General features: G+C 40.4%; 1 protein-coding gene across 3 annotated transcripts in view; it reads left to right on the top strand.

Annotated features, from left to right (window-relative positions):
• Positions 1-25133, top strand: part of PDE7B (phosphodiesterase 7B) — a 162943-nt gene that overhangs the window by 92295 nt on the left and 45515 nt on the right. Inside the window, exon 1 of one of the 3 annotated variants that reach the window (XM_053381991.1) lies at positions 2139-3044. The exons of the other annotated variants lie outside the window; for them this stretch is intronic. Within the exon in view, the coding sequence (XP_053237966.1) occupies positions 2807-3044 (238 nt within the window). The 5' untranslated portion in view covers positions 2139-2806. Of the gene's footprint in view, positions 1-2138; positions 3045-25133 lie in introns of those variants that run through there. 3 annotated transcript variants of the gene reach the window in all.

The raw sequence follows: 25133 nt of genomic DNA on the forward strand, positions 1-25133 counted from the left end.
ACACACACACACACACACACACACACACATATCACAGCTGGAATTCTATCTGTCTGGGACATAACAGGCTTACAGCCATGTTTTTTTTTTATGAATGGATCAGTGCATCTGGAATCCTACAGAATGTCATTGTTTTCTTTCTTCTTAACCCCTTTGTTCTAAGGGTCAGGATATCCTGGTGCTAACCACTACTGGAAAATAATATAATTGCAACAACAGTGGTATAATACTTAAGAAGAACTTTGCTCTTGGTGCAACTGTGACATTGAAGTGCTTACTATAACTACAGCAGAGTTGAGAAATAATTTTTGTAGCACAGCAGATTAGAGAACATTTGAGAAACTCTTTAATAATACAGCCGTCCTCTGTTTGAGGTGGAAACACTTTAAGGTAAACATGGCAAAGGATTTTAGGACAGTGGAAGTATCATGCTGCTGCTTCTGATGATTTTGGCACCAGCAGGATAACCTTGTATGTTCCGTTTTTTAAAACCTAAGGATGTTAAAATTCACCCCGCTCTGTTTCTTCTTCTGAGAATGAAAATCCTGTTTATCTGCAAGTAGATTTTCCTTTCTAGAAAAGGACAATATGCTTAATTTTAGGCTGGAATGAAAACAAAAATTAAGCTGAAATTAAATTTTGCTTCTTGTAAAACTGTGCAGAAAAGGCAGAAGGACTTGAAATTTAAAGGGAAAAAAGAATAGCTCCTCTCCCCAGAATGCTGAAAGTGGATTTTACAATCATATAACTTTAGCCTCTAGTAAACAGGTTTTATGTGCTTTTGTAGGTAAACCTAGAAAAGCATGCAAAACAACATCAGAGATGACAGTGAGAAAAAGAAATGTGTGTGTGCACTTTGAAGGCAATGCTTCTCTCAAACTGATTTCAGTGTTCTTAAAAATCATCTTCCATGTCTTGTCTAACTTTTCTTGTGGAGAAGTTCAAATAATTAGCCATCATGCAAACATATTAACTACTTAAACACTGCAACCCCATATGTGTTTACTCTGATCTAAATTCTACTGGCTTCAGTGGGGCTTACAACCTAGTAGGTGTTCTGGATTGCAGCTCTACCAACACTTCTGTATCCCACCCTTCCTCCAAGGAACTCAGGGTAGCATACATTGGTTTGTCTTACTTTATTCTCACAATCAACCATATGAAGGAACAGAAGTCAAGAGATACTTCGCTGCCTAAAGTCAATCAATGTACTTCATAATGAGCATTGATTTAAACTTGGGTCTCCCCCATGCAAATCTCAACCTGCTATATCATGCTCTCTGTGTTCTCTGTTGCAGAAAAAAAATCCCTTCTGACTTGGCATGTAATGTTAAATTTGTTGGTGATTTATTTTGTTGTTTTCTGCTTCGGTAGCTTAGAACAGCTGCTATTCTTAAAGAAGCAAGTAAATTTTAAAAAGAGAGAGCAGAAATGAAGTATTTAGGAATTAGAAGGCACTTTGTACACCAAAACATACTTACTTGTGCACATCAGTACAAACATTAGTTTGTTTGTTGAAAACACTTGAAATGAAGGGCCCTCTGTTTCTGTGGATGGCACAAGGGCCTGAAGAGCAGCGAGAAGGACGTCTTTGGTGTTGTCTTCAAAGGTGAATAATGAGGAACTATTGAATTCTTTGTGTAATCTATTAGCCCCCACCAACAGATGTCCTCATATGAACTTGCTGCTTCAGTCAGGGCAAACTGTACAGTGAGGGAGCTAAAGATTTGGGGGGGGGGAGCTCTAGATGGAAATGAGTTTAATTTTAACAGCTTGATTTTTCACCTGACAGTCTACCAAGACCACCATCTTCTGCTCTTTTAATAATTATTTTTCTTTTTAAAAAACAAAATTTCAAATTCAGAACAAACTCAGAGCTGTTCTGCTAGGTATTACGCCATCTCTGGATCTTACTGCTTTCCTGATTCATCTCATTCACAGTTCATTCTGGAATGTGAATCAGTGTTATTTCCTCTCCATCTGAAGGGCGGCTGAGGTTACAAAGTGCCTTGATTAATAGTCTGCTCCTCGGATTTGCTGAGATTGAAAACCAAACAACTGGGAAGAGGAAAGGGGGGGGTTGGGAAGCTTACGCTAATTGGATTATTTTGCAGATAAATTCAAATACAGCCTTCTTAATATCGACACCAGAAGGTAGTCATTAGCAGAACAGGGGAAATGGCCCTAAGGGCAGGTCCAGCCAGAGTGAGGTAAATTTCAGATGGCTTTGCTAGGCTACTCAGGCTTTCTCTGTCTGTCTCCGTCCCTCAGTACAGAACATAGCTTGACAAAGTTCTTGTGTTTGAAGCCAGACGCAGTTCACATTATAGTGCCTAATTATTGCAGAACTGGTAAATAATTTTTCCCCTGTGGGTGTATTTGCCAGTACCTTTGTTTGCATGTGGCTTATAGTCAGAGCTCTCAGAGGGTAAAACGGGGAGGGGGGGAGAGAAAAGAAATATCTCATCGGTTGTATTCTCCTTTATAGTTCCAGCAGTAAACTGGGATTAATCAAGTGCAGTTAGCTCAAAACTTGAGAGAGGAGGAGGGAAAGGGCGAGGACAATATTTGCATGTATCCGAGAAGGAACAGTTCCAGAACACTCCCGACTGGGGAGCTTTGAAAGGTACATTTCTCCAGGGAGTTTTGACCAATTCAGCTTCAGGAGTTACAAGGCTGCTGCCAGCGTAAGAGGAGCCTTCTCTGTACACTGGGTCAGTGATGTGCAGCTTGTTTTGTTTTTTATATTTTCTCCTGGAGCCAAAGGAGTTTTCCTCTCCAGTAGCTGCAGCCTTGTGTTTTGAGGATGCCTTTGCTGAATAGGTTTTTCAACGTGTCGGACATGGGTAGGCGGTGGGGGACTGAGGGAGATCTGATGCCCTTGTCCACGGGCAGCCTGCCCTTTCGTCAGCAGGGGATCCTAGGTTGGGAGTTGCCTGAGATGTTCAGAATGGTAAAGCTCATTTGGAAATCAAAAAGTGAGCTTCGGGGGACAAAGCAGAGAAGCGTTCTGGACAGCAGCGATGGTCCAAATATTTTGCCAGGTAAACTGAAAATGTTATACAGTTCTTTTGTTGCGCAGGGACATTTCTGATAGACTTGGAAAAGTCAAAGCTGACAAATGGCATTTTACATAATGTGTTGCTTTTACCAATGAATTATGTATATGTAGTACATGAGCTTAATGTTGCTTATGTGAGAATACACTTAAGAAAAATTGTATTATTATTATTATTTAGGTATTTAAGGTGCAGTTCTATACTTAGCTGGGAATAGACCCCATGGAACTCACTGGGACTTGCTTCTGGGAAGATGTGTTCAGAATAGTCATCTAGGAGCAACAAGATTGTGATTTAGTGCTAACTTGTTAATTTACTTAAATAATTTGGAGCAGTATGCTGGAGACGTACTCCCTAAATGCAATCATCCATGAAAAAACCTAACAGTTCCGCATGTATCATTGTTAATGAATATGCTAAAAAAATGTTTCCTAAGTTTGGGGACCGTATAGATGCAGTCTTGGTGGGTTTGAAAGCCAGCTTTGAAAGCTTGTTAGCTCCTCCAGCCCAAGTTCAAAAGGGAATGAGTGAGGGAAATAATATTTTTTTAAATAAATAAACAAAGATTTCAAAACCCACTAATTTTAACACAGTACATATATTTATGAATGTGCTAAAGTGTTTTTCCAATGAAATCAGGGGGCGTTTAAAGTGCTTAACTTTGCCTGAATTCTACCCAAATTATCTTTATGACTTGTTTATAAATGTTTTTGCTCTTCTGAACCTAAGAGTGGGGTAAAAGTTGAAACTGAACTTTGAAGTGAAATCAAAGTTACTTTATGAAAGTAGTCGAAACAGAATAAAAAAATTCCTTCCAGTAGCACCTTAGAGACCAACTAAGCTTGCTGTTGGTACGAGCTTTTGTGTGCATGCACTTCTTCAGATACTTCTTTTGAAAGTAGTTTGTGAACTTTTGAAGATGCCACCTTTAGTGCCTAGCTAGTAAAGTCTTGCAAATATTTTAAATGTGTTTCCCCTCTTGCATGTTTTCAGCCAAATCTGATTGATGATATTTGACTTCTTTAAAAATGTTACTTTAGGAAGCCATTTAGTATATTTATAAATGGTGATTCAAATAAGTCAACAAAAAATACATCTGTGTTATTTAGACAAAATATTCATACTGGCAATTACTGTGATCCTAATTTACTCTGCATCTTCAGGTAGTATGAAAATGTCAGTATAGGTCCATTTCTTTTAGCATACATGTTGGTAAGATCAAGAAGATACTTTTATTATAATCAGTCATTTTCAGACATTTGTTCTGTGTCTGTCTTCAAAATAGGGCAGTAACATTCTTTGGGTTAGAGTTCTTGTCTTGATTATTTGTATCAAAGCTGATTACACTTGACTGAGTTTTGATTGAGCTTTTCAGTTGTTAATGTTTATGTATAAGGGAGGAATGGGGGACAAATTCAGTTTATTTTACAGCTTAATGTGAACACACCTAATTCACATTTCCTGAAACAATATGGGAATCGAAACATAGCTATCCTTTGAAATTCCCACTTCTCTGAATTTTGGAAAACAATACTCCAACAAAAAATTCTGAACAAAAAGGTGTTTATTAGGGGAAAGTGTACATAGTAGTGAAAATAAAATGCATAAATGCATTATATTGGGGAAAGTGCTTATAAAAAGTGTATACTAGGAGAAATTAGCACTAATATGCTGCCTAATTTTCATGATGATCTTTTTTAAAAAAAGAAATTGCAAACTGATATTGAAGTGTGGCAAACCTAAGGCTGGAAAGCTGAGAAAGAAAAATGAGCAGATTGGTCTATATTCGTAGAATACGGATTATCTGCCTGAACTTTTATGCACATTAGGTTTCCTTGCACAGTGGGTATCTGGCACTTAAAAACACTCTGTACTGACCATTTGATGTACTAACTTGCACTTATGATAATGCAATAAAAAAACCTATTCATCAATGCAAATATCTCAAAGTGCAGTATAGGAAAGGCCACCATAGGAAATGGGCAGGTGGAAGGGAAAAGTACAACAGTGATTCTTCTGTTAACATTCTACTTGCTGTACTGACTTCATCAATGTTCAAATTTTAAAGCCATAGAAAAGAATTGTGGTCCTGTACATCTTCCTAGAGAAAGCCCTATGCATATCTTTATAAATCAGGGCCACTATCTCATCTTGGATTTTTATATATATTTTTAGTATATATAATTTATTACTTATACCCCGCCCATCTGGCTGGGTTTCCCCAGCCATTCTGGGCGGCTTCCAACAGGAGATTAAAAATACATTAAAACAGCAGTCATTAAAAAAAAAAAACTTCCCTAAACTAATACATGTTTTGGAAAGTTTGTGGATATTCAGAGGAGCTTCCTCCCTTTCTTTCTTTCTTTAGCATGCTTACTGTACAAGCAACAAGTACAAAGTGTCCAGAAAAGGGCTGCAATAAGCAAGCAGCCAACATCATGTTATAGCATACAGATGCCATACTGGTCACACAATACTTTTGCATCCAGAAAGGAAGATTAGGACTGTATGTGGTGAAGGTATACCGGGAGCACACAGTAACCCCATGGTAGGAACCTGCAGGCTATCATTCAAAGAGGATTGAGGTCAACATGAACACTTTTCTACACTTCTGATTGAATCATAAAGAGAAAGTGTATCTTTGGAGGGTACAGGCTGAGTTAGGGAGTATATGTATTGCTTTTGGCAGGATAACTTCTGGTCCACATGATATTGTGGTGACTGTGGAGGGAATGATTGGCTAGGTGGCTGTAGCCAAGCAGCTGCGTTTCAGCATTAGTAATCAACACGGGGGGATTAAATATTGGGCTTTTATATTTTTTAATAAAGCAGGGATGGTAAAAGGAGGAAATCATGTCGGCCTCCAGAGAAAAAGCACTACATACTTTATTTTGCAGGCTGGGAACAACTTATATTAAAAGGACACTAAATTAGAAGTCTTTCCAAAGAGGTTATTTTGGGTAAAGGAAAGAGACCAGGCTATGCATGATTTCTAAAGCATTTTGGCTGGAAAGGGAATAGGGCAAATTGAAAGGGATTTTGAAGTTTTGTGGGGCAATTAGCAGTTCAATATTCAGAGGAATGGACCATGGCCAGAGGGGCATGAGGTAATGCTGTACCGGCCACATGTTGTGGGCAAGGGAGGCTGGAAAATACTGGAAAAGCTACTAACACAGGAAAAACAATATTACCATCTACTTGCTATAGCTAGAGAAAAGCTCCCCCTGTGAATTCAGTAGAACATGGTTGTCTCCAGGGCTCCTAATGGCTCTCGTATGTCTGCCAGGAATGTTTATCTGTGTATATAAAAAGTGCAGTTAGTGTATTCTGTGGAAACACAAATGTGTATATAGTGTACATATGTTTCAGTAAATGTCAGAAAGGGGACCAGTGGGAAAAGATTTCTAAAATGTGACATTAATCAGGAGTTTCCAAGAGCAACCAAGTGCCTCTGGTTAATGACCAAATACCATCCTTGTTTCAGTCACTTACTGGGAAAAGATTGCATTCACCATGCCTAGTCTGTGAATCTAGAAAACTAGCATCATAGCAGACACATTTCCGACATTTAACTGGTATATCTCAAGAACCATCAAATCCCTTCAACAAATTATTAAATGATTAATTGGTATAGTTTATGAACTGCCTTTATCTTCATTATTTACTGATTACTGTTGGGCAGGCTGAGAAATATCCAGACCTGTGAAGACACTGATTGTTTTTGAGGTGTTTTCTTATTTAAGAAAAGCATTAAACAATTATCTGCTGTTCTCATTCTCTCAACACATCTTTCCTCACCAACCTGCCTTTCCTCACTATACCATACTCTGTCTTTTCTCTTGCCAACCACTTTGCCAGTGACATCTGTATCTGCGAAAAGGCAAGGTCATTTTAACGCAGCAGATTATTGTGGCTGCTCTTCTGACATTTGCAGGAATAAAATCCCAGGGTGAAGGGGAATAACTAAAGAAAGGTGTTTCAAGGTGTTGAGACCAAGATTAGAGAAGATCAGCATCTATCCAATTACATTACTTTAAATCCAAAGTGTGTACAGTCATATTTTATGTTGTGAACTGCCCTGAGATCTATGGGTATAGGGTGGTATACAGATTTCTAAAAACCCATTTAAAGCCACAGGGTGTAATTCAACATCACACTCCTCTGAACATTTCATCTCCATAAGCATTACAGTTTGCTGGATGGCATCATCACCTTTCTTCTCCCCTTGCGTGCTGTTCTGGGAGTTCAACTGACAACCTCCCAAGCCAATTTTGGGCATTCAGGAGGAAGAGAGGGAGGGAAAGCCCTGTTGTGCAAGCATTAGAAGTGGTTTCAGTGACTCCTGCCCATAATGACTTGGATTTAGGTGGTTTACATATGCACAGTTACATGCCTGAAAGTTACACTGAAATTGTTGGCAGTTTCTTCCAAACAATATGCTTTAGATCAGGGTATTAATCCATGTCGTCTTGGCGCAGCACCCAATTGCTGGAATAAATATCTGTACAGATGAAACTATGCCAATGGTTGCCTTTACTCCCCCAGCTAGACTGGAGTCAGGTACTAGCACCACCACAACACACTTTCTCTCTCACTATTTCTATATCCGCCTCTAAGCACAAGTATTTTATGGCATCTCAGGATATAGATATACAACCATTTTAGGATATGTTGATTAGTACTTGCAGCAGTCATTTGGTACACACACACAATCCAGTTTCACACTAGAGTGATCAAACCCACAGTGGGGTGTTTAGAGTTACGCAGTAATACATTTTGGTTGGTTGCGTAAAAGCATGCAGCATGCTAAGAAATGCAATGTGCAGAGCTGTTTCTCAGTACCATGGAAACAACTTTTTCTAGCTGTGACTGAGGAACTATGGAACATTATGTTTGATTCTGAAACGAGTAACTGTAAAATGGAGAGCCATGATCATTATTCCTCTGATGGAGTATAAGCATCATGACCAGCATTACTCCTCACTGTTTCTCCAGAATGGAAAGGGGAAGAAAGAGGGCTATGGGCTTCCAAAACAGTTGCATGACAGGATATCCACAGGAGGTAAACCTAGCCCTGCTGTCAGCTAACACTTCATGTACGTCACTTATTAGGGTGTGGAATCAGAAACTAAGAGCATAAGAACAGTTCTCTGGCACATCAAAGAAAACTACCTCACATTACAAAATACAACATGGATGAACTCTTCACTGGTTGTTTAAAGCAGAATTTCACTGGGCTGGACCCAATATAATGGAGCAGGATTTTGTTCTATATTTTTAAACACAACAGGAATTACTCATTGTTTAGTTAAATATGGTAGGTTTATTCTACTGTACAGCAATTGTCAGTGTGACTTCTCTGCCTTCATGAAAACCATACATCTCCCTCTGTTTCCTTCCTTCATATTAAAATGCTTGGCAGATCTCTGCATCCACAACAGGAGGGACACGCAGTCACTTCAAATGCTTTTATGTATAATGAGGGTGTATAAGTGTGTACTTACTTCTCAGATGCCTTCAGGAAGTGAAACATCTCAATAGCCTCTCCCTTTTCCTGTAGATCTTTTAACAACTCCAGTACACAAATGTTTCCCAACAAATACGTGAACACAAAGAACTGTGGCTTTCTATCAGATGACTGAGTAAAATTGTTTAGGAAATTAAAACAAAGAATCATAGAATCATAGAGTTGGAAGAGACCACAAGGGCCATCGAGTCCAACCCCCTGCCAAGCAGGAAACACCATCAGAGCACTCCTGACATATGGTTGTCAAGCCTCTGCTTAAAGACCTCCAAAGAAGGAGACTCCACCATATCAATCCAGTTAACATATATAATTTTTTTAAAAAAATATCTATAAGTATGTGAGAACTTATTTGATCAGAGGCTTGCACAAATCTAACCCTGTGCCCTGAAGCAAATATGGATATCTGCCCATATTTGTTGTTTGTCTGTTTTATATGTGTGTTTCATACGTTAATGCGATTGTTTTATTTTATCATTGTCTGAAAAGGTGGGATATAAATTTAAATAACAAATACGTAATTTTGAGGGTTCTTCCCCCAAAGGGAAAAGTTGGTGTCACATACAATAGATGCCTTACCAAAAGCATCCATTATTGAATGGCCATTTGGACAAATGTCATACTATCCTAATCATTCCAGCCATTATACCAACACCTATATGCCGCTTTTTATTAGGACTTTTTTCATTGTCCATATCCACTTTTTCTTATCCTCTCCACCATTTACACTAGCATGATATACAGTCCTAGCCATTTTGCAATCCTAGAGTGAAATTTCTCCTCCACCACCAGCCTTTTTTTAAAAATAAAACAAAAACAAAAAACAGGATAGGCCAGAAAAATCTGCAATTTTAGTATGACATTCTTTTTTCTATAACAGAAAATAAGCAACTAGTAGTGTGAGGAGAAAGTATGGGGGCTGGGAGGGGGGATTGCGAAAAGCTGTTGTGAGTGATGAGAGAGGTTAGAAAGGAAAAATTAAGAAGTGCTAGGAGACAGCACTGAAGCAGATATGACCAGAATGCCATCTGCCATGTTTGTTTGGATAGACAGCAGCACCATGTGTCTAAATGGATTGAACCAGTTTCTGGTTTTGTAAACACATCTGAACAGTTCTGTGGTTTACACAAGGGGGTGGTAGCTTACACATTCTCTGAGAGGTTCAGCAAATGAAAGCTCCCCAGACCACTTGAAAGGAACAATAAATAAACTCTGGTCTGTTTTATGAAGTTCTATGGAGTGAACTCTGTTGATGTGTCACAGGTAACAATCTTCCATATGGATCTAAGGTGGCCTGGTGCTGCTGTCTTGTGTAGTTCATTCGCATTCCAGAGCTTTAGCAAGAAGCGAACCAGGAGACAGGCACTCACTCACTCACTCATGGCTCCCAAGGCTTCAGTACTACAATTATGCAGAATTAATCAGATTTGTGAATGTGGAATCAGAAGGCACATTCTTGTTTTCCTTGCAGCTGTGGGCCTCCCTTCTCTCTCTAGACAACATTGCCAACTTTAGGCTGCAAAGATTTGAGCTGGAGTGGCATCTTTCCAGAACTAACAGGAACTTGAAATAAAGCCCATAACAAAATCCACATTATTTAGGATCACAGTGGCGGCTTCCCTCACTGCAATGTATAACTCCAGAGTGGGGGGTGGAAGAGGTGGTTAAAAACTAGACATGTAGATTGCTGTTGCAATAAAACTGTATATATTAGAGAGCACTTTGGATAAGTGAAGGATGTGTATAAATATAGACCAGAATAAATCCAAAATAGTTGTCTTCTATGAAAAGTGAATATCCCACTTACTCTGGTTTAATTGTACCTTTGGCCTTCTGTTGTCAGTTTAGAAGCTGTGGTAAATACACTTATTGAGATCTGTTTTAACCTCAGTTCTTACGTGTGTGTCACTTTAAACACCCATGTAAATTAAGATTCAAATATTTAAAATTGGAATGAGAGGAAGGCACCAAAGGCGTAGGAATGACTTCCACTTACACAGTGGGACTACCCCACCTCCCCCAATCATCCAGAGCAGATTTGGGGATGGTTGCAGGGCACACACAGGGGAAGGAGAGGGAGACAAGTCCCATTGTGGAAGCAGAAGTCATTCTGCTCACTCATTTACTTAGTTGAATGCCATCCATTGTCATCTGCACTACAAATAAAGTGTTGAATTCAGGTGGGCAGAGCAGAGAAATAAACTGTGGGAGTCAAACACCAAGAAATGAAAAAAAGGGGGGGGGAAGGAGAGAAGTTCAACTGAAACTTAAATAAATGTAAATAAGTACAGTGACTGTTCACAACCACTCTATCAAAGACTCCTGCTTACTGGACAGACTTGTCACTTAAATTAATAGATAATTTAGCAACCAACATTGTCCAGTAGTTAAAAAGAGACTGTTAATCAACAACCTGAAATACTTTCCATTCAGCGAGACAGACTATCATAGTAAACAGCACCTCACTTAGTAGCAAGCCTTTGCACTACGAAAGGAAGCATGGCCGTCTTTTCACCTCCTGTATCCTGTTGGTACACAGAGGATATTGTACCCTCCCCTACAGAAAGGCTTTTATTAACTGTTGGAGGAATTATTTCTAACAGCATTTCCCAGCCAGACTGCAATGATTCAATTCTTAACATTTCTTTCAAGAGAGACATTTTTCAGGCCTCTGGAAGTGAGCCACTAAATGTCTGTAACACCTTAGGCACTGTTTTTCAACACATCTTGTGGATCACTAATTGGGGTTTTCATAATACCACAAAATTGCAAGCATTCCTTTGATATAAGAAAGAATGTGCTTCGCTGTGGGGGTAAATGAAAAAAAGATATTACCTTTAAAAAGCTATTAATTATTTTTTGCATAGCTTGAAAAGCAGAACTGTGTGTGTGTGTGTTTTCAAAGGAAATGAATTAGATCTTCCTCAATTCTTGAACTTCACATGGTTCTGTAGTTAAAATACTATTATATATAATGCATTAAATAATATTGAAAATACTTCGAAATATCATTTTTGTACAACTCCCAATCTTGCATCCTATGAAAAAGAAAATAGCTCTGTAAATAGGTACAATGTTTCAAAGGAGCTCTTTGCAGTAGAATTTCTCGTGCTTGGTTCAGTTTTGACACACCATTTCCTTTTCTGTTAATCTGAATGTACATCCTGTGACTGACAAATCATATACATATGTATTTATTGAAAAATCATTTATAGTTTGCCTTTATATCCTAATATGAGGCACCCAATGTGGCTCACAAAAGACTGAAGAAAATCTTGAAAGCAAATCCGAATAAAATGTCTTTGGAATTAACAAGCCATGTTTGTAGCTAATGACAGAACAATCAAAAAAAGTGCAAGGGAGAAAACTAGAGACAGAAATACAAACACTCCCAAATACACCCACCACATACATCAGATGAACATACATCCGCTTAGGCTAAAGTCTGCAGCTAATATGGGGATGTTCCTCTATGGTAATTGCACACGCACGTTGAGTGTATGAAGCAAAGGCAAATTAAAATCTCTTAGGAGAACAAAAAGGCTCAGTAACAAGGGCTGTTAAGATTAGAAATAAAAGTTTTGTTTGCCAACAAGAATTGCCTCAGATCTCCATGTGGTAAATGTTGCTACAGTTGATTGAATCGGTGGATTGATTTATTTGTGTACCATGCTTTGTAGTGATTTTGTTAAATCTAATAGTCCATCATGCTGGACACAAATAAAGAATTCCTTCAGTTATCTAAAATGGGACTATTCTATTTATCTTAAAGAAAGATTTGAGCTTGGAGGTTTTGTTCAGCAATGCATGCATCTGAAATAAACAGTTTTTGACAAGGAGAATAAAAAAGAAAATGACAACTTGATAAGCAATAGGGATCTTGCTGCTAAATGTCTATTTTATCCAGTGTTTCTCTCCCACTTAAAGATGTCTCGGCTTTGAGAGGCCTTAATCATCCTTAGGTAGAAGTTTTGTCTATCAAACACAGCAAGTTTGTGTTCAGCCTTGCCCATGCTATTAGCTGAGAATGAGACACCTAAGGACCACCCAGGCTTTCAAACATTTTTTCTTATGGACCAGAGTTAAAATAGGTTGCTACTATGCACTCACTAACCAGTGCTATCTTCCTGTCTGGAATTGTTTCAAGATGGACCCATTTTCTATCACAGACGTAACTTAAGATCGTTCAAAGTGGTTTTTTAAAATAAAATCTAGAGAACAAAAACGTATTTTCAAGTTAAAGGTAAAGGTACCCCTGCCCGTACGGGCCAGTCGTGTCCGACTCTGGGGTTGCGCGCCCATCTCGCTTAAGAGGCCGGGGGCCAGCGCTGTCCGAAGACACTTCCAGGTCACGTGGCTAGCGTGACGAAGCTGCTCTGGCGAGCCTGCACCAGCACAGCACACGGAAACGCCGCTTACCTTCCCGCTATAAAGCGGTACCTATTTATCTACTTGCACTTAAGGGTGCTTTCGAACTGCTAGGTGGGCAGTTTCAAGTTATGGAAGACTGAAATGTGCTTCTGTTATACCTGTCCTGGCTCCTATCGAGAACATGCAGATAGAGGCTTTTACTTGTAAGTAAAGAAATTCTTTATTCTTCTTCTTCTTTGGGGATCACTCATAGCCAAGTAAGATTGTCTTCCATAAACACGGTTTTAACAATGAGTCCATAAGTGATTGTGGAGGCCAATTCTGGATCCACACGTCCTTCCACAGTGGGGACATTGGTTTCCGGGCGGGAGTTGATCACGGTGTGGATTTGCCAAGCGTGCCTTCTTCTTAGCACGTTTCTCCCTTGTGTCCTGAGTTTGACTGTCTGCAAAGCCCATGACACCTTTGGTAAAGGCTGTTCTCCAACTGGAGTGCTCGCAGGCCAGTGTTTCCCAGTTGTAAGTGTTTATACTACATTTTTTTAGATTTGCCTTGAGACAGTCTTTAAACCTCTTTTGTTGACCACCAGCATTATGCTTTCCATTTTTAAGTTTGGAATAGAGTAGTTGCTTTGGAAGACGATCATGAGGCATACGCACAACATGACCAGTCCAACGAAGTTGATGTTGAAGAATCATTGCTTCAACACTGGTGATCTTTGCTTATTTCAATACACTGATATTAGTTCGCCTGTCTTCCCAAGAGATGTGTAAAAAATTTTAGAGACACCATTGATGAAATCTTTTGAGGAGTTGGAGATGGCATTTATAAGCAAGCATTTTGGTTTCCCTGCAAATGTCCCGGTCCTCAAACACTCTGCACTTCAATCGGAAATAAGCCACACTCACAGAGCTCAGGCGATGCTGGATTTCAGCATCAATGTTGGCCCTTGTGGAAAGAGAACTGCCTAGGTAAGAGAAGTGGCCAGTAGTGGTTCAGGCTCAGTAGCAGACACAGTAGCAGACACAGTGCCCAGGAGCTTACGAGCAGGGCAATAAGTTCAGAATTGGACAGCAGTGACAGAGATGTCCCAACAAGTTTCCTCATCTCTCCCACCAAGCTTTTAAAGATGAGACATGGTCACTCTAAATACTTTCTCACTTTGCATGAATGTCAAGCTAGCAAGTTTCCACTTTGTTAGGGTAGGTGGGTCTGCTCCTATCTGCAAAGGTGGCACCTGGTTCTAGGTGACAAGATTGACCCTCTTCAGTCACTAGTACCTTCTGTTCAGTCTCTCCCACTGGTTGATGCAAGCCCTCCATAGCCACCAGCTTCTTAGAAGTTTATAGAAAAAAAATCAAATATCCTTGTTTTACAATCATGCAGTGTAGGCATATCCAAATAATGACCAGGCTTGTGCCAAACATTATCATAGGAGCCACTATTTTGGTTTTACCATAGTGTCCTGGTTAGAGCGCATTGGCCATGGGAATAGCAGCTACCCCAAAGTAGTGTTTAGAATTCACCATAAGGAGGAAGTAAATGGAAAAAGCTTAGTGGCAGAAATGACAACATAAGCTTTATTTAAAGAATGGACACACACTTATTTCCCTATGCAGAATGATCCCTTGGGAGCTTTCAGATGACATGTTTCATGAGCATCCATTCTGATTTGTTTGCAGAGAGATTAAATGAAGTTGCATCTAAGCAAGTATTATCCCACACTTTCCAGTGCAAGTTCCCCACCACTTTTCTTATCACAAAAAGGTCAGCCTTTTTGGGAAACATTTTTGTTTTGCAAAACCTTCAAATTCAACTGTAAATATGCAACCTGAATTTTCTGGGAAATAGTGACAGTCTGGAAACACCCCTTGCCATACTAGTCACAGTGTCAGACTGAAATTCTTTCTCCTTACAGTCTATTTTCTAACTGGAAAAAGCAAAGCAACACTTTTTAAAAAGGGGGGCTTCATAGTCAGGTGTGATCAGCATCCATCCATTCTGCAAGTATCAGGTTCTTTCCACTTATTGATTTCTTTCTTTTCTTTGCCTCTGCTCTTCTCTTTGGCGAGAACCTAACTCACGGAACAGGATCCTTTTAAGCACGAGTTTTTGAAAAGCTTCTTAAGAGGAAAAGGAGGAAGAGTCATTGGAGTGGGGGGTGAACAGAATTATCTTGGCATTCTGTGACAGCTGTAATATAATGTAAATTATTACTAATAGAGAGCAATTATAAAGTGTTCAGCAAGCACTACCTCATTCCCAATAGATTTTCACACAAAAGAGGAGAGATGTTAAACTTGCAGTATGGCTCTGGAGCAGCTGATTATATCTTATCTTGTGTACGTAAGAACTGAGACATTTTAAAAATGGCACAATAACCATGACACACGAAAGAACATGATGTTCCAGGCAGCAGGATTTGCATTTCTCTCCTCTTTTATAACAATCTAGAGGCTGTCACTTTTATAACCTGGCTATGTTATTGCTTATGTGTGACTGCACTCTGATTTTTCAGCTGTACATCCTTCTTATTTGAAAGCCCGTTGCTTGGCGTATGTAATCTTAATCTTTCATTTGCACCGTGCATGCTGTTGCTATTAGTGTTCCGATAAGAATAAATCAAATGCAAATATTGATGCTGTTGCTTGTCATTACTAATGGTTCCACCTTGCGTTACATTCCTTAAGAAATGGTACTTCAGAGCTGTATCAGTGGCTCTCAAAGCTCTTCACTTGCATTGACACACGGTTAACTCCTCAGACAGATTTCTTTTTTTCAGAGCTGCAATTTTTCACCCTGTAGGCTGACTGAAAGCAGAGATGAGTTTAGATGATAACTCCAAGATTTTTTTTAGATAATAGTGCAGCCTAAAATATAAGAAAGAGTCTATACAGAATAACATCAGTCCTGTGATACGGAGTACTTATAATTATCCCTTGAAATCACTTTGGTGCAGTTGTGCTGTGGATTCATCTAGTGACCTGGGTACCAAACGAATACAAGACATCTTCCCCTTGGCTTCTTGTAGGTGTGAGGTCTCTGGTGTTGCTATTGAACTTGCCCATGCATTTCACTTGAGCGGGCACTCCCACACTTATTGCCCTTTGTCCTTGCCATGGAAATTAAAAAGCAAGCTGTGCAGGCAGATCACTAGCTTCATGGCAAATGACCTTCCTTGCTTCAGGCTTAAACTAACCATGATGGCCACAAATGCATGTTTCCCCTGCATGTGCAAAGGGTGCAGGGACCAGATCTCCAAAAAAAAAGCGTATGCAAAGAAAGTGGAATTCTCATCTGGTCCATGCTGCCTTCCCTACATACCCTCCCAATGGGAACTTTTGTCCTAGAAGGTAGAGCCAAGTTGGTGAAAAGATGTCAGGTGGCAGGCAGCAGACAGGCAAGCAGAGGGTGGTGGAGAGAAAAGGAAAATGGGACTTCCTTGCTGGTTTACCCCCTTTTACTCTTAAAATTGAACCCCTTGCCCCTTTATATGACGGGAGCAGACTTGGGTTTAGAAGCAAGGGTTTACTGCCCATGACCTGTAGCTTGATTCTTCATTTCCTCTTCCTTAGTTTCCTCTTCCATCTGCTTATATTCTTTAGCTACAGCAGTAGCTGCTTAAATAAATTGGTTGGAAGGCAATGCACATTGTCCAGCCAAAACTTCATGAATGATACTCTGTTTACTCTTATATTTATTTTGGCTGTTTTGAGAAGTTCTCTTAGGAAACAGATAAAATGAAGACATTCTGGACAGGGAATGGCAAAGGGATGCTGTCGCTATGTATTTATGATTAGAAATGACTCAAACATTTACATCCATTTAGCCATTAAAGAATCCAACCAGTAGGCCTTCATTATGTTACTCTCTAAAAGATGGTGCAAATTGATAGTGCTGTATAAATTTAATAATAATATTGAATGCATTAAAGTTTCCTGCAGCTCTTGAATGCTCTTTATACCATAGAATAAGCAACACTTGCTGCATATCAGCCACTACAAAATCCCAGGGAAATGCATTCATTTTAATTTTCTTTAAAATGAAGGTCTATAACTTGAAGGCACTAAAAGAACCTGTGATTTAACATTTCTCAAGTGCTCAATTCCTGGCCCAAACCTGATGCTGGGCAGTTCCAGTATAAAGTGAGATTTAGTGCCATGTAATTTGGTGAGGGATATAATTTCCCCCCACAAGAGCGGGTGGTGGATCTCAGCAGCTTTACTAACCAGAAATTTTATTTCTCTAGACAACCCATTCAGTTTTCCTTTTTTTAAACAGGAAGAATGTGGAGATTAAATAAAGGCTTGGAATGCTTAATAACTTCTGTTCTTTCAGCAATGCAACAAAAAATGTACAACAGTGGGTTCATTTTTATAGAATTATATTATATAATACATTTATTGGTATAATACAGGAAATTGTTATTATACCAAAAGTTAAATTTACAAAAACATTTCTGAGTTGGCAAAGACATTATGCAGGGACTTCCTGGTGGTAAAAAATGCTTCCTGGTGATAAAAAAAGCATACAAGATTGTAAAAGTGTAGTGTCCTGGTACTGTACAACATTGGTACTAAAAATGTTGTAAAGCAGTGACTATTGAAACAGAAGAAGATTATTTCCCACATCAAATTGAAATAATACCCCACTACCACAACTAGGGCCAGCTCTAGGTTTGAAGTCAGGGACAATGTAACCTGATGAGGCACCTCCTCTTTCATGCTAACGAATATCCTGAGTAGGAGAGAACGGAGAATCTGTCGATTTCAGTTATCTCATTTTTCCAAGTGGAAATTCAGTTCTCCACATCGCTGCAGCAATTTTCAATTTTTCTTTCTTTCTTTTTTTTTTAAAAAGTCCTAGTGAATCCCCACCAGACCCTTGGTGGATCCAAAAGGAATCCAATGATCTTATAGAAATGGGGGAGACTCTGTGCTGCTTCATACCCACATCCTCCAGGATGGGGTCTCCAGCCCACAATCCCATATCATCCATTACTCTTCTCAGGAACTGAGAACTGACTGACAGCAAAACCATGGGAAGCTGTGTGCCAACAATATATGACATTATTGCATCATACAATATGGGTGTACCTTCCCACACTTGGCACAAAGTCATCATTTCAAGGATATGATAAGTTAAAGGGCAGGTGAAGTTCTTATGCACATAACATGTAACCTAATTGGATTGGTCCCTTCTGGTTTCATCCATATTTAAAACAGCACTGAAATGAAGTGTGGAATATATTTCCCCTTCCTTGTTAGGGGTTGCCAGGCCTTTTTCTCTTTGGGGTGTTCCGGCACCTTTGAGGCATTTCAGCAGGGAGGCACATCTCGCAGGGCTGCATGTCAAAGGCTGTGGGTGGCACAGTGCTTTGTGTTGCACAACGGAGGCTGTGGGTAGCATGCGGATTGGTGAAAAAGTGAAGCATTTTAAGGGGTGAGCTCCTCTAAAAAAGCTCCACAAGTTCTGGCACCTCTTTTTCTAGGGGGGAAAAAGCCTTGGGGGTTGTATGGTAAAATCTAGGATATGCTTACGGTAGACAAATTATCTACTCAGCTAAAATCAATATCTTCAGTACAAAAGACAACATTTTAGAGAAACGGTTCCTCTTCTTAACAAAAGTAGACACTAGGAATTGAAAGTATAAAAGACGAGCTTGACTTTCTTTGATTATTAAGATTATGTGTTTTAAGCCTTAGTTATCTTCTCTCAGTTATAACTAGCTGATATGTCAGATATGCTAATCTTTTAAATATATTTTAATAATTTTAGACCTGATATTTTTCACATGGCTTTTCATTTTACTTGTTTTGAATTCAGTTGTCCATACTATTAAGGGTCACTTCTTAAGAGTAAAATGGTAAAATAATGAGAAATCAAAATAGAAAAAGAGAGGATTCTGCTGCTGTGTTGTTAAAGAACTGTAAGAACTGCTGGTTTAATACAATTTCTGTAAAGATGCTGAATTAATAAAACCAATACGGTGTCACGGTAGACAGGAGTACTGAGACTGGGGAGATTTGGGATCATGTCTCCATTCAGCCATGAATCTCAGTGACATTGCACCAGTTTCTCTCTGCCTCCTCTTCCCTGTCTCTCCAGTTTTGCTCAACAAAATTAAGCCAAGCCTTGGCTTAGTGAAGCCATGTATCAGTCTGCCAGAAAGAAGCTCACACTGCTTTGCTCCTCTCTTTCTGCTGGCATGCTGAGCTAAGTTTGATTTAGTATGCTGTCCAAAACCAGGACTTCTGGTTAAGAGCCAGTGTGGTGTAGTGGTTAAGAGTGATAGTCTCATAATCTGGGGAACCGGGTTCGCGTCTCCGCTCCTCCACATGCAGCTGCTGGGTGACCTTAGGCCAGTCACACTTCTCTGAAGTCTCTCAGCCCCACTCACCTCACAGAGTGTTTGTTGTGGGGGAGGAAGGGAAAGGAGAATGTTAGCCGCTTTGAGACTCCTTCGGGTAGTGATAAAGCGGGATATCAAATCCAAACTCTTCTTCTTCTTCTTAAGCTTTGTCCTCACTAAGTCCAAGCTGCAACCAAGAAGAAACAAGGCTTAGCTTAGCATGTCATGCAAACCTGATCATTGCTCTCTTCACCTAACCTGTTATCCCTGACCTTTTGTAATATGGAAGAATTCCACATATGCTATTCTGGACTCTATAGAGAAATGACAGGAAAGAAATGTAATGTGGGATAACAGTTGGAGAATTACCATAGCTCAGTGGTAGTAGGCCTGGGAATGGCCCTATCTGAAACCCTGGAGAGACACTGCCACTTGCCAGTTAGCGCAGCAGACCATGTTGAGCTAGATAGACTAATGGTCTGATTTCAGTATGAGTCAGCTTCCTTTGCTCCTAATTTGCTCTTGTAGCAATCATGGACTGCTCAGCTTCTTTTTAGTGCCCTCATCTACTATTGTCTGCTGCTTGGCTTGTTAAAAACATCACAATAAAAAAGTGTGGAAAGCTTGTGTTGGTGCTGCTGCAGACTCCAACACAGAGTTTCCTGTAGGCTGAACAAATTATTCTAACTCTTCCTGGCATCGTATGCTATTGCTTTGGCCCAGCTACTGAAGAAGTTAGTTTTGTTTCTTAGGCTCTCAGGGTCTTTCCTGTGCACTGGCCCTTTAAAAACAAGCAATACAGTATCTGTAGAACCAGCTGCCCTTCCCAAACACCTGGTTCGCTTTAGTGATTATATGTGTGACCCCCCAGGATGGCAATTTCAGCTGTCAGTATCAAAGTAAATTTGCACCAATTGGGGAAACGTAATAGAATTCAGTGCTTGCTTCAGAAAATTTTTTCCTTGTTGAATTTTCTTCTTTTTGAAGCAGAGACTCCATTGGAAAGCAATTCTCGAAGCCTGGGCACATTATCTGCAAGAAGGGAGACAAATTGAGGACAGCAATTATTTGGTTGGGGTCAGGGGTGTTGTTAGGGGAGCAGCTGGTCTGCTATGCCGGTGTGTGTGTGTGTGTGTGTGTGTGTGTGTGTGTGTAAAAGCTTTACTTGCAGAGTTCCTGGAGATACTGGAAAGCACAGTGCCATGTGAGACCACAGCTGCTCACTATCTTAATATGCTCAGAAACTAAAATGTGCATCTATTCACACCTTATATTTAAAGCACATGAGCTCCCTAAAGAAATCTGGGAACTGTAGTTTGTTGAGGGTGCTAGGAAATATAGGTCTGTAAGGGCTAAACCGTAATTTCCAGTCTTGGGGAAAGTATATATTATGTATGCAGCAAAAGTTAGTAAACACAATTATTATTTAAATTTGTGTCATGGTAGTGAGTAGCCGATAATGCCACTGGTTTAGGTGTCTTTTTGATCCTAGTGATCCTAGTGATTTAAAAGGTAAAAGAATGGCATTAATAAACATGCAGGAGTTATTCTGGTAAGGCTGGTCTTATTAGTGCTCAGTGAAGTATGGATCTAGTAGCTACATTTGTGGAATGAGGTAGAGAGAAGCAGTGAAAACAGTGTAGGTACTTGAGAAGTCTAGACAGTGGATTAAGCATTTCTGTCCTAGGCCGTTAGAATTGTAGAGTTGGAAGAGATCCCAAGGGTCATCTAGTCCAACCCGCTGCAAACTAAATCATACACCTGTGGGTATAGGGCAGTATTTAATTCAATAAATAAAATAAAATACATGACAGATGCCCATCCAACCTCTGCTTAAAAACCTCCAAGGAGAGCCCACCACGTCTCATGGGAGTCCATTCCACTGTCAAATAGCTCTTACAATCAAAGTTCTTCCTGATGTTTAGTTGGAATCTCCTTTCTTGTAGCTGGTTCTTGTTTCTTGTAGCCACTGGTTCGGGTCCTAGCTTCCAGAGCAAGAGAAAACAAGCTTTCTCCATCCTCCATGTGAGGACCCTTTAGATACTTGAATATAACTACCATATCTCATCTCATTCTCCTCTTTTCCTGGCTAAACATACCCAGCTCCCTCAACGGTTCCTCATAAGGAAGGGGAGTAGAAGAATATTTGGAAAGTTAGAAATATTTTTAGTCTTGCTGTTTTTGCAATATTCAGCCTTTATATGTTCAATCTGAGTTCAGGCATGGCTGTGGTAATCCTGATGGATGGGACGAGGGGAGTGTGACCCTGCTCCTGCTTCTGATACCATACTGGACCAGCTCCATGGAATGGAATGGGGGCAGTGTGCTACAGTGCAGGGGTGGCCACCTGAAGCAAAACAGGAAGGTGTGTTTACCGCCTCCCCCCTTGCCAAAGCGTCACCTACTGGGGTCATGCAGCTGCAGGTTCTGGTGAGAACTCACTGGGAGCCACCATTGTGCAGTCGGTGGGCTGTCCCACAGGATTCTGCCACCCAAGGAACCTGTTTCAGTTCACCTCATGGGCAGCCCTATTACAGTATTTCCAGTCCAGATAATAGCATTGGGAGGGTGCTTTTCAGTCCCCTAGCAGTTATATTGTGGGGTACCCTAGTAGTTATATTGTGGGGTACCTTTATCCTCAGTGCTATTTAATGCCTATGTGAAGCCACTGGGAGCAGTCATAAGGAGTGTGGGAACAAGGTGCCGTCAGTACACTGATAACACTTGGCTCTATTTCTCCATGACATCTGAATCAGGAGAGGTTACACAGGTGCCTGGTGGAAAAGGATGAGAGAAAATAAGCTGAGACTGAACCCTAGTATGATGGAGTTACTGTGGGCGAGTGGTTTTTGGGTATGAGAAATTAGATGGGTGGGGCTTCCATTCCCCTTGAAGGAACAGGTACGTGCTCTGGAGGTGCTTCTGGGTCCAGCTTTGTCACTGAAGGCCCATATAACCCCAGTGGCTAGAAGTGTCTTTTACCAGCAGCACCTGGTACAACAGCTTTGATCATTCCTGGAGGGAGAAAACTTGACCATAGTAGTTCAAGCACTGTTGAGTTCAAGACTGAACTGTTGCAATGCAGCCTATGCAGGGTTTCTCTTCCACATGACCTGAAAACTGTAGTTAGTGCAGAATACTGCAGCACAGTTCCTAACAGGAGTGAGACCCTGTTGGCATATGTCACCTCTGCTTACATAACTTCACTGGTTGCCAAGCCTGATGTTTTGATAGTCTAGAGTTTCCAGCTGGTTGGATTTAAACAAATTCAGGCAGCCTGTATTAGTGTGTGCTCCAAATAATGCACCTTTTAAAATATAGATGTGTAGTAAAATGATTTTGAAAAAGACTTAGATCAACTTCAGATTGAACAATGAAGTTCCAGGAAATCTTTGTGAACAAAATTAACAAGTATTTGTGTCTGTCTGTAGTACGAATATGAACTGTAATATGTAGAAGATAGCAAGAAATGTGTGTGAGTGTAGGCAATAGAGCACACGCATACAAGCACTATTGTGTGTTGGTTGTGCCAGAGAAGCATTATCCATTGGGCTTTACCATCACTACTCCCTTCACTTGGAATTAACTGCTGACAGCAAAGTTGAATAATTTTCATTCGGAGGGTTTTGTGTGGAACATTTTCCACTAAAAATGCATGCATTGTTCGCGCGCACACACACACACACACACACACACCCCGGAGTTCCCTAACTTTCACAAATTGCACCTGTTGATGCTCCAGTGAACGAAACAAAAATAAAAGAAGACTACGGAAATTACTTGCCTGATTAAAAAGGAAAGAAGCTGGGCCTCTGAACATGTTCTGGCATGTCTGCTCTGCATTTCTGCAAATCATTTTTTTAAAGCTTGATTCCAGCTACCTGCTGATCAGATCAGCTGCTTGATTAAGAGCAAGTTAGTGCAGAGCATGCGTCTGAAGAAGCCGGAGCTCAACTTAAAGAGAAGCTTCTTCCTTATGAAGGAAGGGTGGGGAACCAGTGGCCTCTGCAAATGTTGTTGGGCTCCCACTCCCATCAGCCCCATCACAACAGTCTGGGATTATGGAAGTAATGTCTAGAGGGCCACAGGTTCCCCATCCCTGCCCTGGAGGGAAATGGCAGCCAAGTACAGCCTTGTGAAATGAGCAGCTCAATATTATTTGTAGTCCACCATCTATGTACTGCAGCTTCCTAGATTTAATAAGAACCTGGCCAAGCTGATGTTCTATCAAGAATTTTGCAGGCAGAAAGTAAATGGCTGGCATTTTGTGAATGTTCTAGGGTTCTACGTTTGGTAGGCCTACTCTAGTGCTGGTTGTGCATTTATCTGTTAGGTTTCTAGCCCATCCTTCTTTCAATGGACTCAGGGTAACATCTAAGAGATGGTGTTAACCGTTCATGGAAGTGTGGTGCACTCAGACTACCAAATAAGCTGTTTGCACCAAATTTTCAGGGATTCACTGGTATCCATCAGCCCTCTATGTGACATCTGACACCATTCACTATTCCCCAACCTTCAAAAGAGGCTTTTAACATAAGAATAGCCAGGTAGAACAGGCCAACAAACCTACTAGTCCAGCAGCCTCTTCTCACAGTGGCCAACCAGATTTCTGTAGGAAACCCGTGAGCACAAGAGCACTCTGCCCTCCTCTGGTTCCAGAAACTTGTATTCAGAAACATACAGTTTCTGTTTTTAAAGCCATCCAAGTTAGTGGCCATCATTGGCTCCTGTGGTAGTAAATTCCATAGTTTAAGTACTTTTGTCTTTCTTTCTGACTCCTCCAGTATTCAACTTCTTTGGATGTCAATGAGTTCTAGCGTTGTGAGAGAGGGAGAAAAACTTTTCTTTATCCACTTTCTCCATGCCATGTACATATTTTTGATACATTATGTACTGCAAGCAGGAAGACCTCTTCGTGAATTACTCCAAGACCAAAATTATGGTCTTTGGGAAGCGTAGTCCCAGATTCAAATGGAAAATGGATCAACAGAATCTGGAGCAAATACGCTCCTTCAGATATCTGGGAGTCCTTTTCACTGAGACACTATCATGGAATTGAGGCTACGAAACTCAAAGTGCAGAAAGCTTGTGGGGCACTAATGAAATTCTATTTTACCGCGGGTAAGAACCTATTAGAACCTGTGTTGAAAATCTTTGCCAGTAAAGTGGTTTCCCAGATGCTCCATGGAGTAGCGATATGGGGCATGGACCCAAATGCTAACAAAGCCTTAGAAATAGTGCAGAACAAATTCCTCAGGAAAATGCTCTCACTCCCCAACAGGACCCCAGCTGCTCTTCTTCGTGCTGAAGCTGATGTGAGAACAATACAGGCTAGAACTGACTGCCTGTGCCTAAATTATGTGGAAAGACTTCAATCTCTTTCGGAGGAGAGATTCCCCACTATGTCTCACATAGAACGGGAACAGACCAAATGTTGGAAGGCTGGCATCCAATGCCTCTTGTCCCAATATCAATTACAAGATCTTCAGGTGACCATGAAGATGGATAAGAGGCACTTAAGAGACTGTCTCTTTAGGTCCAATGCAGAAAGGGATCTAACCATGATTGCTTCTACCAAGAGCTCACCATGGTTCCCACTTATCAAGACGTAGCATGCCCGAGCCAGATACCTGACAAAGCTCCCACTTGCCATACTAAGAATCGCTTTTACAGAACTAAGATTCCAAGTGATGCCCTCGACGGTGTTGGGTGGATGAAAGAACATTACGAAGAGAGACTCTGTGTGGACAACCCTGCGTCAAGGACCTGTGCCATTATTTATTGCAGTGCCCGTTATATATAGACCCAAGAGACTGATTTATAAAAC

Source organism: Podarcis raffonei, chromosome 3, assembly GCF_027172205.1.
Source record: "Podarcis raffonei isolate rPodRaf1 chromosome 3, rPodRaf1.pri, whole genome shotgun sequence".
Lineage (NCBI taxonomy): Eukaryota > Metazoa > Chordata > Lepidosauria > Squamata > Lacertidae > Podarcis > Podarcis raffonei.